This window comes from Megascapheus bottae, chromosome 6, assembly GCF_031878675.1.
Source record: "Megascapheus bottae isolate mThoBot1 chromosome 6, mThoBot2.hap1, whole genome shotgun sequence".
In the NCBI taxonomy this organism is placed as follows: Eukaryota; Metazoa; Chordata; class Mammalia; order Rodentia; family Geomyidae; genus Megascapheus; species Megascapheus bottae.
Window position 1 is genome coordinate 63,707,267 of NC_143514.1, and position 10,592 is coordinate 63,717,858.

The 10,592-nt window shown below is 47.5% G+C and overlaps 1 protein-coding gene across 3 annotated transcripts in view; it reads right to left on the minus strand.

Annotated features, from left to right (window-relative positions):
- C6H1orf94 (chromosome 6 C1orf94 homolog) overlaps positions 1–10,158 on the minus strand; it is a 36,417-nt gene extending 26,259 nt beyond the window's left edge. For 2 of the 3 annotated variants that reach the window (XM_090335279.1, XM_090335278.1), the window contains exon 1: positions 8,990–10,157. In XM_090335279.1, coding sequence (XP_090191405.1) covers positions 8,990–9,315 — 326 coding nt within the window. In that variant the 5' untranslated portion in view covers positions 9,316–10,157. Of the gene's footprint in view, positions 1–8,989 lie in introns of all 3 variants that reach the window. The other variant, XM_090335280.1, reaches the window with a different exon arrangement.
- Positions 10,159–10,592: the final 434 nt, after the last annotated feature.

Below are 10,592 nucleotides of genomic sequence, written 5' to 3' on the forward strand. Positions count from 1 at the left end.
CTGTGGACAATGGACGGCATGAGCACTAGTTTCCACCTGACTCTTGGACTGCTGTAAAAAGACCCACTATGGGCCCCTCAGAGCCAGGCAAGTGTTTGTTTCATGAGAGCTTCTGCTTTCTCTCATTAGAGAATATGAGTAATGAAAACTAACGATTATGGTATCTCTTGGCAGCCCTGGTACAAAACAAAATACTTCCCCCACTTGAGTTGTGTTTCTCTTCGCTTGCTATGTAAAGTCTCCTCTCCTCACAGCATTCTTGTCCTGTCATTTTTATCCTTCAGAATAACAGTGGTTATGATGGTGGTGATGAAGATGATGATGGTGAGGATGGTGCTGGTGATTGGATGATGATAGTGATGCTAACTATGGTGGTGGTGGTGATGACAATGGTGATAATGATGACCACAGAGTCCTTATCTACCCTTGCTGCTGTGAAAACATCCTATACATTTTATTAATTAAAAAACCCTTTCAGATAGTTTAACTTGGCTACAACCAGTTGCCAGGGGCTCATGCCTATAATCCTAGCTCCTCAGGAGGCTGGGATCTGAGGATCTCTGTTCAAAGCCAGCCCAGGCACTAAAGTCTATGAGACTCTTATATCCAATTAACCACCCAAAAAACAGAAGTGGTGCTGTGGCTCAAGGGGTAGAGTGATAGCCTTGAGCTGAAGAGCCAGGAACAACAACCAAGCCCAGAGTTCAAGCCCTACAACTGACACACACATATATAAAAAAAAGAAAAAGAGAGAGAAAAAAGAAAAGAAAAAGAGACTTGCGTACAACCAAGTTATATTGGATACCTTACAACTCTCAGGAAAAGAGGTAAGATATCAGCTTACTTAAAAAGAGAATAGTAGTATGCACCTATAGTCCTAGAACTTGGAAGGTCCATGGTGGGAAGACATTTGAGTCAGCTCCTGCTGACAGTGTGCAGCACAGAAAGATGTGCATCTAAAGGTAAAGCTGGGGCCAGCACAGAGACCCTGACGTGCCTCGGAGGATGGAGCTGGTGAAGGAAGCTTACTAGAGAAAAAAATATCCCAATGCACAGTGTGAGAGGGGGAAGGGGATGGCAGAGGACAAGCAAGGAGACAAAAGGGATCAAAACAGGGGGATGTTTGGGGACAACTAGAGGAGGGAAGGGCTGACAGCTGTCTGCCAGTACTCTCCTTACTTACTTTCAATTCACTTGAGAACCAAAGATGAGGAAGCCTGATATCAACATGATGGGTCACTGATTCCCACACTAGGGGGCTCAAGGTCTCAGAGCAAAGGATTTGAACCTGCAGCCAAGGGCAAATCTCTGTAATTATTTCCAAAAGATGGAGAAATGTAGGATGAGTTTCTGTACAAGGGGTGGAATCTGCTTTGTTCTCACAACTCCTTGTTGCTCCCCTTTCAACCCATTTTTTTTATGCCTTCAGAGATCCTAAATGAAGGACTTACCTCTCCCCTCTTGTATGCATCCAAAGATGAAAAATGAAGGGTTGCCCCCACACACTATTTCCCAGGTGCATACAGATACCAGACAAGCCACTAAAGATAAGTGCAGACTTCCTGACTCCAGTAGGTCAATCAATCTAAGCCTGGCTGCAAACACTCTACAGTGAGCCCAGCAGAAAAGCCCCCCACCTCTCCTGACCTAGTGGCTTTTGCATTAACCTCTGCCTCCTTGCTCAGGCCTCACAAAACACAAGCTCCTGTCCCAGCTGGGACACAAAGTTTCCAAGCCTGTGGGAAGGCCATGTCCCTGGTTTCTGTCTCTCAATAAACAGACCTTGCCTGTGCAAGATGGAGTCTGACTTATTTCCTTCCTTTCTCCTGCTCCTTTTTCCTAACACATACCCCGACACTTTCCTTGGGTTTTCAAAGAGGTATCTGACTCTTGCAAGGGGAGAAGATGCTAGCCTGGAGGTTTTAAGATTAAAAAAATAAAAAATAAAAAACTTCCTCAGCACTGATTTCTGTTCTGGAACACCAGCTCAGGTTTCCATGTGTAGATCTTACTCCTTTCACTCATGCTTTTGAAAATAATAATAAAAAGACATGTGTATCTTAAGCAGCTCTTCCAGGAAAAGCAAGCTTCATTCGATTGTTTCCTGGCTTGTTGGGAGAGCAGTTCACACAAGGCAGCAGCTTGGGTTTCTGAGTCTCCTTGGCTTCACTTGGAGGTGGATAGCCGGCCTGTGTGGTTGAGCAGGGGTCAGAATGTGCTGAGGTAAGTGAAATGCCAGCTTCAACAATGTTCCTCTCTCTCTCTCTCTCTCTCTCTCTCTCTCTCTCTCTCTCTCTCTCTCTCTCTCTCTCTCTCTCTCTCTCTCTGTCTGTCTCTGTCTCTCTGTCTCTCTGTCTCTCTCTCTGTCTCTCTCTGTCTCTCTCTGTCTCTCTCTCTGTCTCTCTCTCTCTGTCTCTCTCTCTCTCTCTCTCTCTGTCTCTCTCTCTCTCTCTCTCTCTCTCTCTCTCTCTCTCTCTCTCTCTCTCTCTCTCTCTCTCTCTCTGCCAATCCTGGGACTTGAACTCAGGGCCTGGGCAGTGTCCTGGAGTTTTCTCAAGGCTACCACTGGAGATCCAGTACCACTTCCAACTTTTTCTGTGTATGTAGTGCCCAGGAATCGAACCCACGGCTTCATGCAAGCTAGGCAAGCACTCTACTACTAGGCCACACTACCAGCCCCAACATTTTCTTCTTTCTGAAAAATGTAATCCAGCTACTAAAGTCTTGCCTTGGAAAGATGGCCACCCAAGTCTTTTGACTGCAAACCAAATAAACAAACAAACAAAAAACAACTGTGTCTGACCCAAGTAGACTGGATGGTGTCAGTTATTCAACAAGGACCTAGAAGTGGTTACACAAGCTGACCACACCAAGCTAGGCTATCCTCTATGCCTATACTCGTCCTTCCCTAAACCTGCTGGTCCCTGTGAGAACTAGAGAACTTCAGAACTTTTAGGAACCATGGTGTCCCTGCTTCCCAAGGGACTGCGCCCGCTTTATCCTTCACGCTCATAGTTCGGGGGGGGGGTCTTAGTTTTAGTCCCTTTAGCTTTCTTCCTCTGCTTGGGATACATTCCTAAGTCTCCCATCTTAAGCCAGGCTTGGCCCATAGGATAATTACACTGCTTTTCCTACCCAGCATTATTATTATTTTGTGCCACTGGCTGCCTTGTACAAAACACTGAAGCTCCTCCAAGGAAGATAGAGGCTGTCTCCAGCTCTCTATCACTCTATTTTTTCCCAGGTATTGTTGGGCAAATAAGAGATACAAATAAGTGTTATGTTTACTGTCCATTCTGTTTTTAGATGAATCTCTGTTGTGTCCCACTCACTAGTTGAGAGCCCTTCCAAGGAAGGGCTTCAGTCTTATTCATCTGTAGTCCTAGAACTCACCACCTTCTGGACCCCAGAAGGTAATGGTAAATATTTGCTTGAGGAATCCACAAATGGAAGAATTAATAAATGTCCCTCCTTAATCTGAGCATTGAAGCTAACAGAAAACTCTCAACTCCCCATTCTGATACTGAAGATTTGGAGATGAAGGAATAGAGAATCCTTGAAAATAAGTCTGTAAAATGTTTTTGCCACAGTTCTCTAAAGCCCAAATTTAAGACTTATTGAGAACTGAGCAAAATCCTGAGTTTCATGGACTCTCCAAAGAACCACTGGTATCTTTCCAAAATGCATTTTTCCCACTTTTTCCCCTCCTCTATAAATGGGCATCACTGTTCACCCAAAAGCTGAAAACCTGGGTTCTACTGATTCCAGTAGATCTCCATTTGTGTGTCCCAAGCCATTGTGGGTCCTCTGGCTCCTTCTCACAAGTGCACACTGAACCTCTGATTCTCTCCATTTCTTCTGTACTCAGGTGGCTCAGTCATCACTCAGTCATCACGAGGCTACACTTAAGATTATTGCACTGAACCTACCCAGAAGATCCCAACTTCCTTACTCACACACCTTTGAGCCATATCTGCACAGAGTCTTGCTAGATCTCTGCAAGACAGTAGACTTGGCAGTATTATGCTCCCTCCTGAAAAACCTCTGTAGGTGTACACTACAACCTGTAAAGCTGAGCTTTGTACAGAGATGCCCACATCCCTCACACTTCACCACTCTTTGATGTCACCTTATGTCCCATATCCATCTCTTAGTTCCTCCAGGCTGCTCTTTCAAAACACATTTCTCCCTCAAGGTCTTTGCATTTGCTCTTCATCTTGTTTGGATGTTTTTCCTAGTTTCTGCACCTGACCATCTCACCATCTCTTTCTCAGCATCCAAGGCTCACTGAAAGAACCTGAAATGCCAGCCAAGGGGACTCACAGAACACAATTACTTTGTGTTTTATTTTCACCATTGCTATCTGAACTTGTCATTTGATTTTTTTAATGTGTTTATCCTTAATCTCTTCCAACAAAAATACTGAATTTATCATTTTTGTATCATATCTATGTACATTATTATATTATATATATTATTTTCTCTTGCCTTATTTGGCTCATAGCTCTCTTCTCCTAACTTTTTTCTTTTTTTTTTCTTCTCCTTCCTTTTTTCTATTGATTGTGTGCTTCAACTCAGGGCCTGGATTCTATCTATCCCTGAGCACTTTTGCTCAAGACCAGCGCTCTACCACTTTGAGCCACAACACCACTTCCAGTTTTCTGGTGGCTCATTGGAGATAAGAATCTCATAGACTTTGCTGTCTAGGCTGCCTTCAAACTGCAATCCTCAGATCTCAGCCTCCTGAGTAGCTAGGATTACAGCCGTGAGCCACTGGCTCCTGGCTTTTCTAACTTTTAGGGTAGTGTCACACACATGATAGAAGCTAGGTAAATATTTCAATCAATGAAGTCAGGTCCATAGAGCAAAGTCAGCATGAAAGGAAAAGTGGATGTGGTGTTAATGGCTGCTGACAGGAACACAGAACGTAGGCAGCCAGGATCTAGTCAGTGCATGCTGGAGCCATGGCTGGATTACTGAACTTGGTCCGGGACCCCAGTGTCATGAGAACCAGGAATGCAAGCAGGAAAATAACCAAATTGGCATGGGAAGGGTAACTCAGAAAACCAGAGGCATTTACTTTATAGAGACAAGAAATTCTAGGATGTGATTGCCATCTCTTACTGCCACAAGAGCTATTGAGAGGAGAGGATAGATTTGTTTTGGAGCCCCAAAGGTCAGAATCCAGATCAATGAGTATTAGTTTGATAGAGACAGACTTCAGTTACAGGCAGAAAATGACCTTATGAGAGAGTTCAGAATGAGGGTGAGGACTACCTGGGGAAATGCTATCTCCTTATCTAAGAATATGTGTAGGACCTGGGAATGTGGCTTAGTGGTACAGTGCTTGCCTAGCATGCATGAAGCCCCTACATTCAATTACTCTGTATCACATAAACAAAAAAATAGATAGAACAACTTAAAAAAAACTATATAGGGGCCAGGAGTATAACCTAGTAGTAGCGTGCTCACCTAGCATGCCTGAAGCCCTGGGTTTGATTTCTCAGTGCCACATACACAGAAAAGTCTGGAAGTGGAGCTGTGCCTCAAGTGGCAGAACACTAGCCTTAAACAGAAAGTGTCCAGGGATGGTGCCCAGGCCCTGAGTTCAAGCCACAGGACTGGCCCACAAAACTATAAAAAAGAAATTTATGCAAGTGGGCACTCACTTGGCAAGGACCCAAGTGGCAGCAATGGCTTCATAGAGTGCTGTCAAAACTTGGGATGCCTGGAGGTTATGACATATACAGAGAGTATCAAGAAAACAATTCTGGATAACAAGAATTCTAGAACTTACCTAGCTACCCCATTAGAAGAAGACATCACCAAAACCAAGTCTATCGACTAAACAGCAGAAAGATTTGTGAGCCTGGAAGCAACACGAACACATGCACGTGCTCACACGCACACATCCAGTGGACAGCTCCCTGGACTGAAATCTACGTGTAACCACTCAGAACATGGAGCTCCCGAATGGCGTGACTCTCTCAAAACATCGCTAAGATGGTCCCATCTCCCTAAAGGGTAGGACTGCAGACAAAGAAAAGAACCCCTCCCTCTACCCCCAGGGGGCAGGGAGGGAGGAACCCTCAGTTGCTTCTGTTAAAAAAAAAAGTTTTATTAAAAACTGGGGGAAGGAGTTTCACCTAGTGGTAGAGTGCTTGCCTAGCATGCATGAAGATCCGGGTTCCATTCCTGGATACCAGATACGTAGAAAAAGCTGGAAGTGGTGCTGTGGCTCAAGTGGCAGAGCTCTAGCCTTGAGAAAAGCCTAGGGACAATGCTCAGGCCCTGAGCTCAAGCCCAGGACTGGCAAAAAAAACAAACAAATAAAACAAAACAAATGGGGTAAGGGAGCTGCTGAAACCAAAATAGTACAATTGAGCCATTATGAAAACTCAGTGCTAGGCACACAGATGGTCACTCTACTGTTCTATTTCATAGGCTGAAAGTTTTATGTAATAAAAAGCCAAACAAGGGAGGTTAAAATAGTTCCTATCTCATGTGTAAACTGTACAGCTTAAGAAATAATTATAAGGATTTTTTTTTTTTACAAATCCTAATTGCCACCAGGACTGATTATCACATTTGGTGACCAACAATCCTGTGAAGTATGGTTACCATCTCCATTTGGCAGACAAAGAAAGCAAGGCTCAGATAAACAGCTGCAGATTATCCAGCTGGTGCTCAACCACTAGAGCCACTGCACCACTTCCACTTTTTCTGTAGACGTGGTACTGAGGAATTGAACCCAAGGCTTTGTGCACACTAGGCAAGTACTCTACTACTAGGCCACACTCCCAGCCCCAGCCTTTTATTTAAAAAACTTCTAATAATTCTACATGTTGATCTTTGCACCATGACAATGTTTCTTTTTTTTTTCCTGTGTAATTAGTGGTTTCCAACTCTTTTCTCAGTCGCATAATTCTTTGCAAACATAACCTCACTTAAAGCTCCAGTTGGAAACATGGAGGAAAAGCTGAACAACTCTGGCTAAAGTGGGTATCCAGGGCTAGCACCCAGTCTACAAGGCTTCAAGGGAGCTACAAAGCACCCTAGGGTCTGGGGAACACAGCGTGATGCCACAGATTAAAGCCAACAGCAGCTGGGCTGTTCACAGTGGCAGATTACAGTGGCTCACCGCCTGTAATCCTAGCTACTCAGGAGGCTGAGATCTGAGGATCTCCGTTCAAAGCCAGCCCAGGCACGGAAGTCCATGAGACTCTTACCTCCAATTAACCACCAGAAAATTAGATGTGGCACTGTGGCTCAAGTAGTAGAGGGCTAGCCTTGAGCTGCAGAGCTCAGGGACAGCACCTAGGCTCAGAGTTCAAGCCCCACGACTGACCAAAAAAATAAAAAATAAAAGCCAACAGCAGTGAGGATGCCTTGCATATCAAGGGTGGCCTCTTCTCTAATGCATCTTTCACTTCCTGTCTCCCATCACATTTGATCCTCATTATCAACTCTGAGGTGGATGAGGCCAAGCACATCATCCTCAATTTGCAGATGAGGAAATCAAGTCCAAAAGGAGTGAATCAACTAACCAGAGGTGCGCCAGTTCAACTTCCAGCCAAGTACAGACTGGAAGCAGACTCTGTCTCCATTAATTCAGTATGACCTGGCAGAGAGGGTGCCATCTACTGGAAATTGTAACTGACCTTTGGTCCACAAAGTGGACAATCAGCTCCTTGGGCCAATGAGAACTGAGTCCAGCCCCTAGGTCCCTTTGCCAAGGCCCTTGTTCCAGAGCAGATGTCACCGGGCAGGGGAGAACAGCTCAGTGCCACCAAAAGGCCTGACAGCAGGATTTTGGCTGTAGGCAGATCATTCTTGTCTGAGCCATGTCATGCTGAGCTCACGGCCAGAGGAGAAAGGGACAACCATAGTGTTTATTGCCTTCATTTGTAGCAAGTGAAAAAGCTTAAACAAGGATAGCAGGGAGTACAAGACATGAGTGATCAGGTACACCGCTTTTCTTCTTAGCTTTTTGTTTAGGTATCCTGGAAGCAGAGGCAGCTGATAAATACCTCAGCCCAGAGCATCTCTGAACATGTGTTGGAGTAAGCAAGACTTAATTAGCACTTAGCCTTTTAATTAGCACTTAATTATTAACACTTAATCCATCTGTAAAATGGGGACAGTAATACTCGATTCATGGGGACTCCAGGAAGAGTAATTAACATTTGCAGGCCACTCTGAAGGAGTTAAGGTATCAAAGAAATGCTCAGCAGTGGTACTGGTAACCCACGCTGATTTCTTTCCTTTTCCTAACAAGGTTGGTCCTTTCTTCTTCCCTGCTCCTTCCTCACTTTTCAAGGATTCAACCCCAAGAATATCTCCGCAACTTTTACCCTAGTGGAGAAATACTTCACTCTCCGTTTCCCAGACTGGGGATTTTCCCATCCAGGAAACTGGCTATTTACAACCATCTTCCCGCACTTTAATTTTCTATTATGTCCTCTGAATATGTCAATGCCTTCCCCAGTAAATATTTTGATGTGCGCTCTTGCTCAGCTTCTGTGGAGGCTGAATGGGACAGCTGGCTCCCTGTATTAGGAAATTCCAGATGTGGTTTAAAACCAGCAGGCTCATGTGCCCGCCGGCTGTGTGGGAGGGAAGAAGGATCTTCTAAGTTGGCTCTGGGGATAGTCATGAACCATCTAGCTCTCAGCTTTGGCTAGGATGTCTTATCAAGAGCTTCAGCGCCACTTCTTGGAGACTGCCTGTGTGTTTAACTCCCTTAGTGAGCCAGTAAAAGGCTGGTGTGCTATGCCAGCCATCCTGGCGGGTGCCTTCATCTGAGGGACCTTCAGGACCTTGGTCAGCTCTATACAGCTTGCCACCCAGGACTGTAGGAGTGGAGGGAGAAAGTATTCAACATTTAGAGTTGAAGCAGGCTGAACAGTGGGCCACACAACATTCCCCCAGAAGGTCAGAGTTCAATTCCTCCCCTCCTCCCTCTCTGCCAGGTAGAGGAGGTACTCACTCTTCTTGGAAGCTGAGCTCGTGGTCTCTTGGCGTCCCAACCCTGGGAGCAGAGAGCTGCTCCGTGGTGGTGCTGGGCTGCAGGGTCTCAGGCAAGCCCTGAACCCTCTTCCAGATTTCATGGCAAGTCTTGTCTAGGCTGTCTTGGGGCGTGTCCTGGTGGATCCAGACATATCTGGGGAATGGGCCCAGGGCGGAAGGGCGCTTGGCCACCAGGGCCGAAGAAGAAGGGAGTCCATTTCCACTGGCCATCCTTCTCCTTTCTTTCTGGAAGCCCCTCTGTCCACCCAGGGCTGGAAGACAGAGGGACCATCCACCACCCCTCATTCACCAGAAAGGGAGCTGAGGGTCGGGGCCTGGGAAGAGCAGGTGCGTTCTGTCCAGCCGAGCAGTTAGAGTCAAGGGCCTTTGGTTAGTGTGGGGGTGGGGGGCGGAGGGTAGCCTTCTCTGGGGCTTCTTTTGGTTGGTTTTGAGTTGCTCTGCCCTGACTTTTGCCCTCCTCCCCCTCCCCCTTAGAAGAAAATATTTAAAAGTCAACAAAAACCAGTAGCGTAGTAACCGTGGAACCCCTCGGAGCTCAGGCGCCAGGTGCCTGGGCGGGCAGAATGACATCTGGGAACAGCTGGACGGGGAGGATGGGCTCTCCCCACAAAAGCTGGCGGGCTCCCCTGGCGACACCCCGTGATACTCTGTGGTGCCTGGGGCTCAGCCCGTTCTTGCCCAGCAAGCCATACAGAGGGCGGGGTCGAGTGTCTGGCACCATGCTAGGCTCCGTGAGAGCCCGTCATGGAGGAGCCTGAGCTTGGATGCTCCCGGGATCCCCCCCACCCCCGCCCCCCCCGGAGCACACCGAGGGCTAAAGGGCCCCGGCAGGCCCACCCCGAGGTCCTGGCTTTTGTTTTCCCCTGCTGCCCACTTCTGTCCCTGTGTTCCTAAGGCCACTTGGCTGCTCGGCCTTCTGGAGAAACAGTCTCCAAGCTGCCACTGTGGTGGGCCACCCCACGGGCCTGAGACCCCCGCGGAAGACCCCTGCCCCTGCCCCTGCGATGGGCACCCCTGGGGTCCCAACCCTTATAAAGGGCGCTGGTGGGCCAGGCCGGGCAGTTTGTGTGCCAATGGCTCCCAGCCCCCTGCGGTCCGTCGAGCTCTGGAGTTCTTTCTGTAGGTTCAAACGCAACGGCTCGGGGTGCGTGCGCGGCGCGGGCCTGCGCAGGGGCGGTGGGGGCGGGGTGGGTGGGGCCCGAGGGGGGGTGCGGCCCTGCAGGACCACAAATGACAGTGACTGAGCCATGTCCCTCCCTCCACACAGGCCACGGGGCCTGCCAGGGTGGGGGGGACCTTGGGGTCTGCCAGCTTTCATTCCCAACTGCTATTCTGGAAGGAGCTCTGGCTTGGGTGCCAAGAACTGGACACATGTTCGGACTGGTGAAATGAGAGCCAACCTCTCAAACCCTCTGACAGGATGCGAGGAAACTGAGTTTCAAAGTCACACTGGGTTATTCCAGGGGCCTGTCTTTGGCCCCACCTTGGTTCTAGGCCTCACTAGGTCCTGGGATAGAGACAGGGAGGTAAAGGTGCTTGAGAGAGAAAAGCTCCTTTAGATA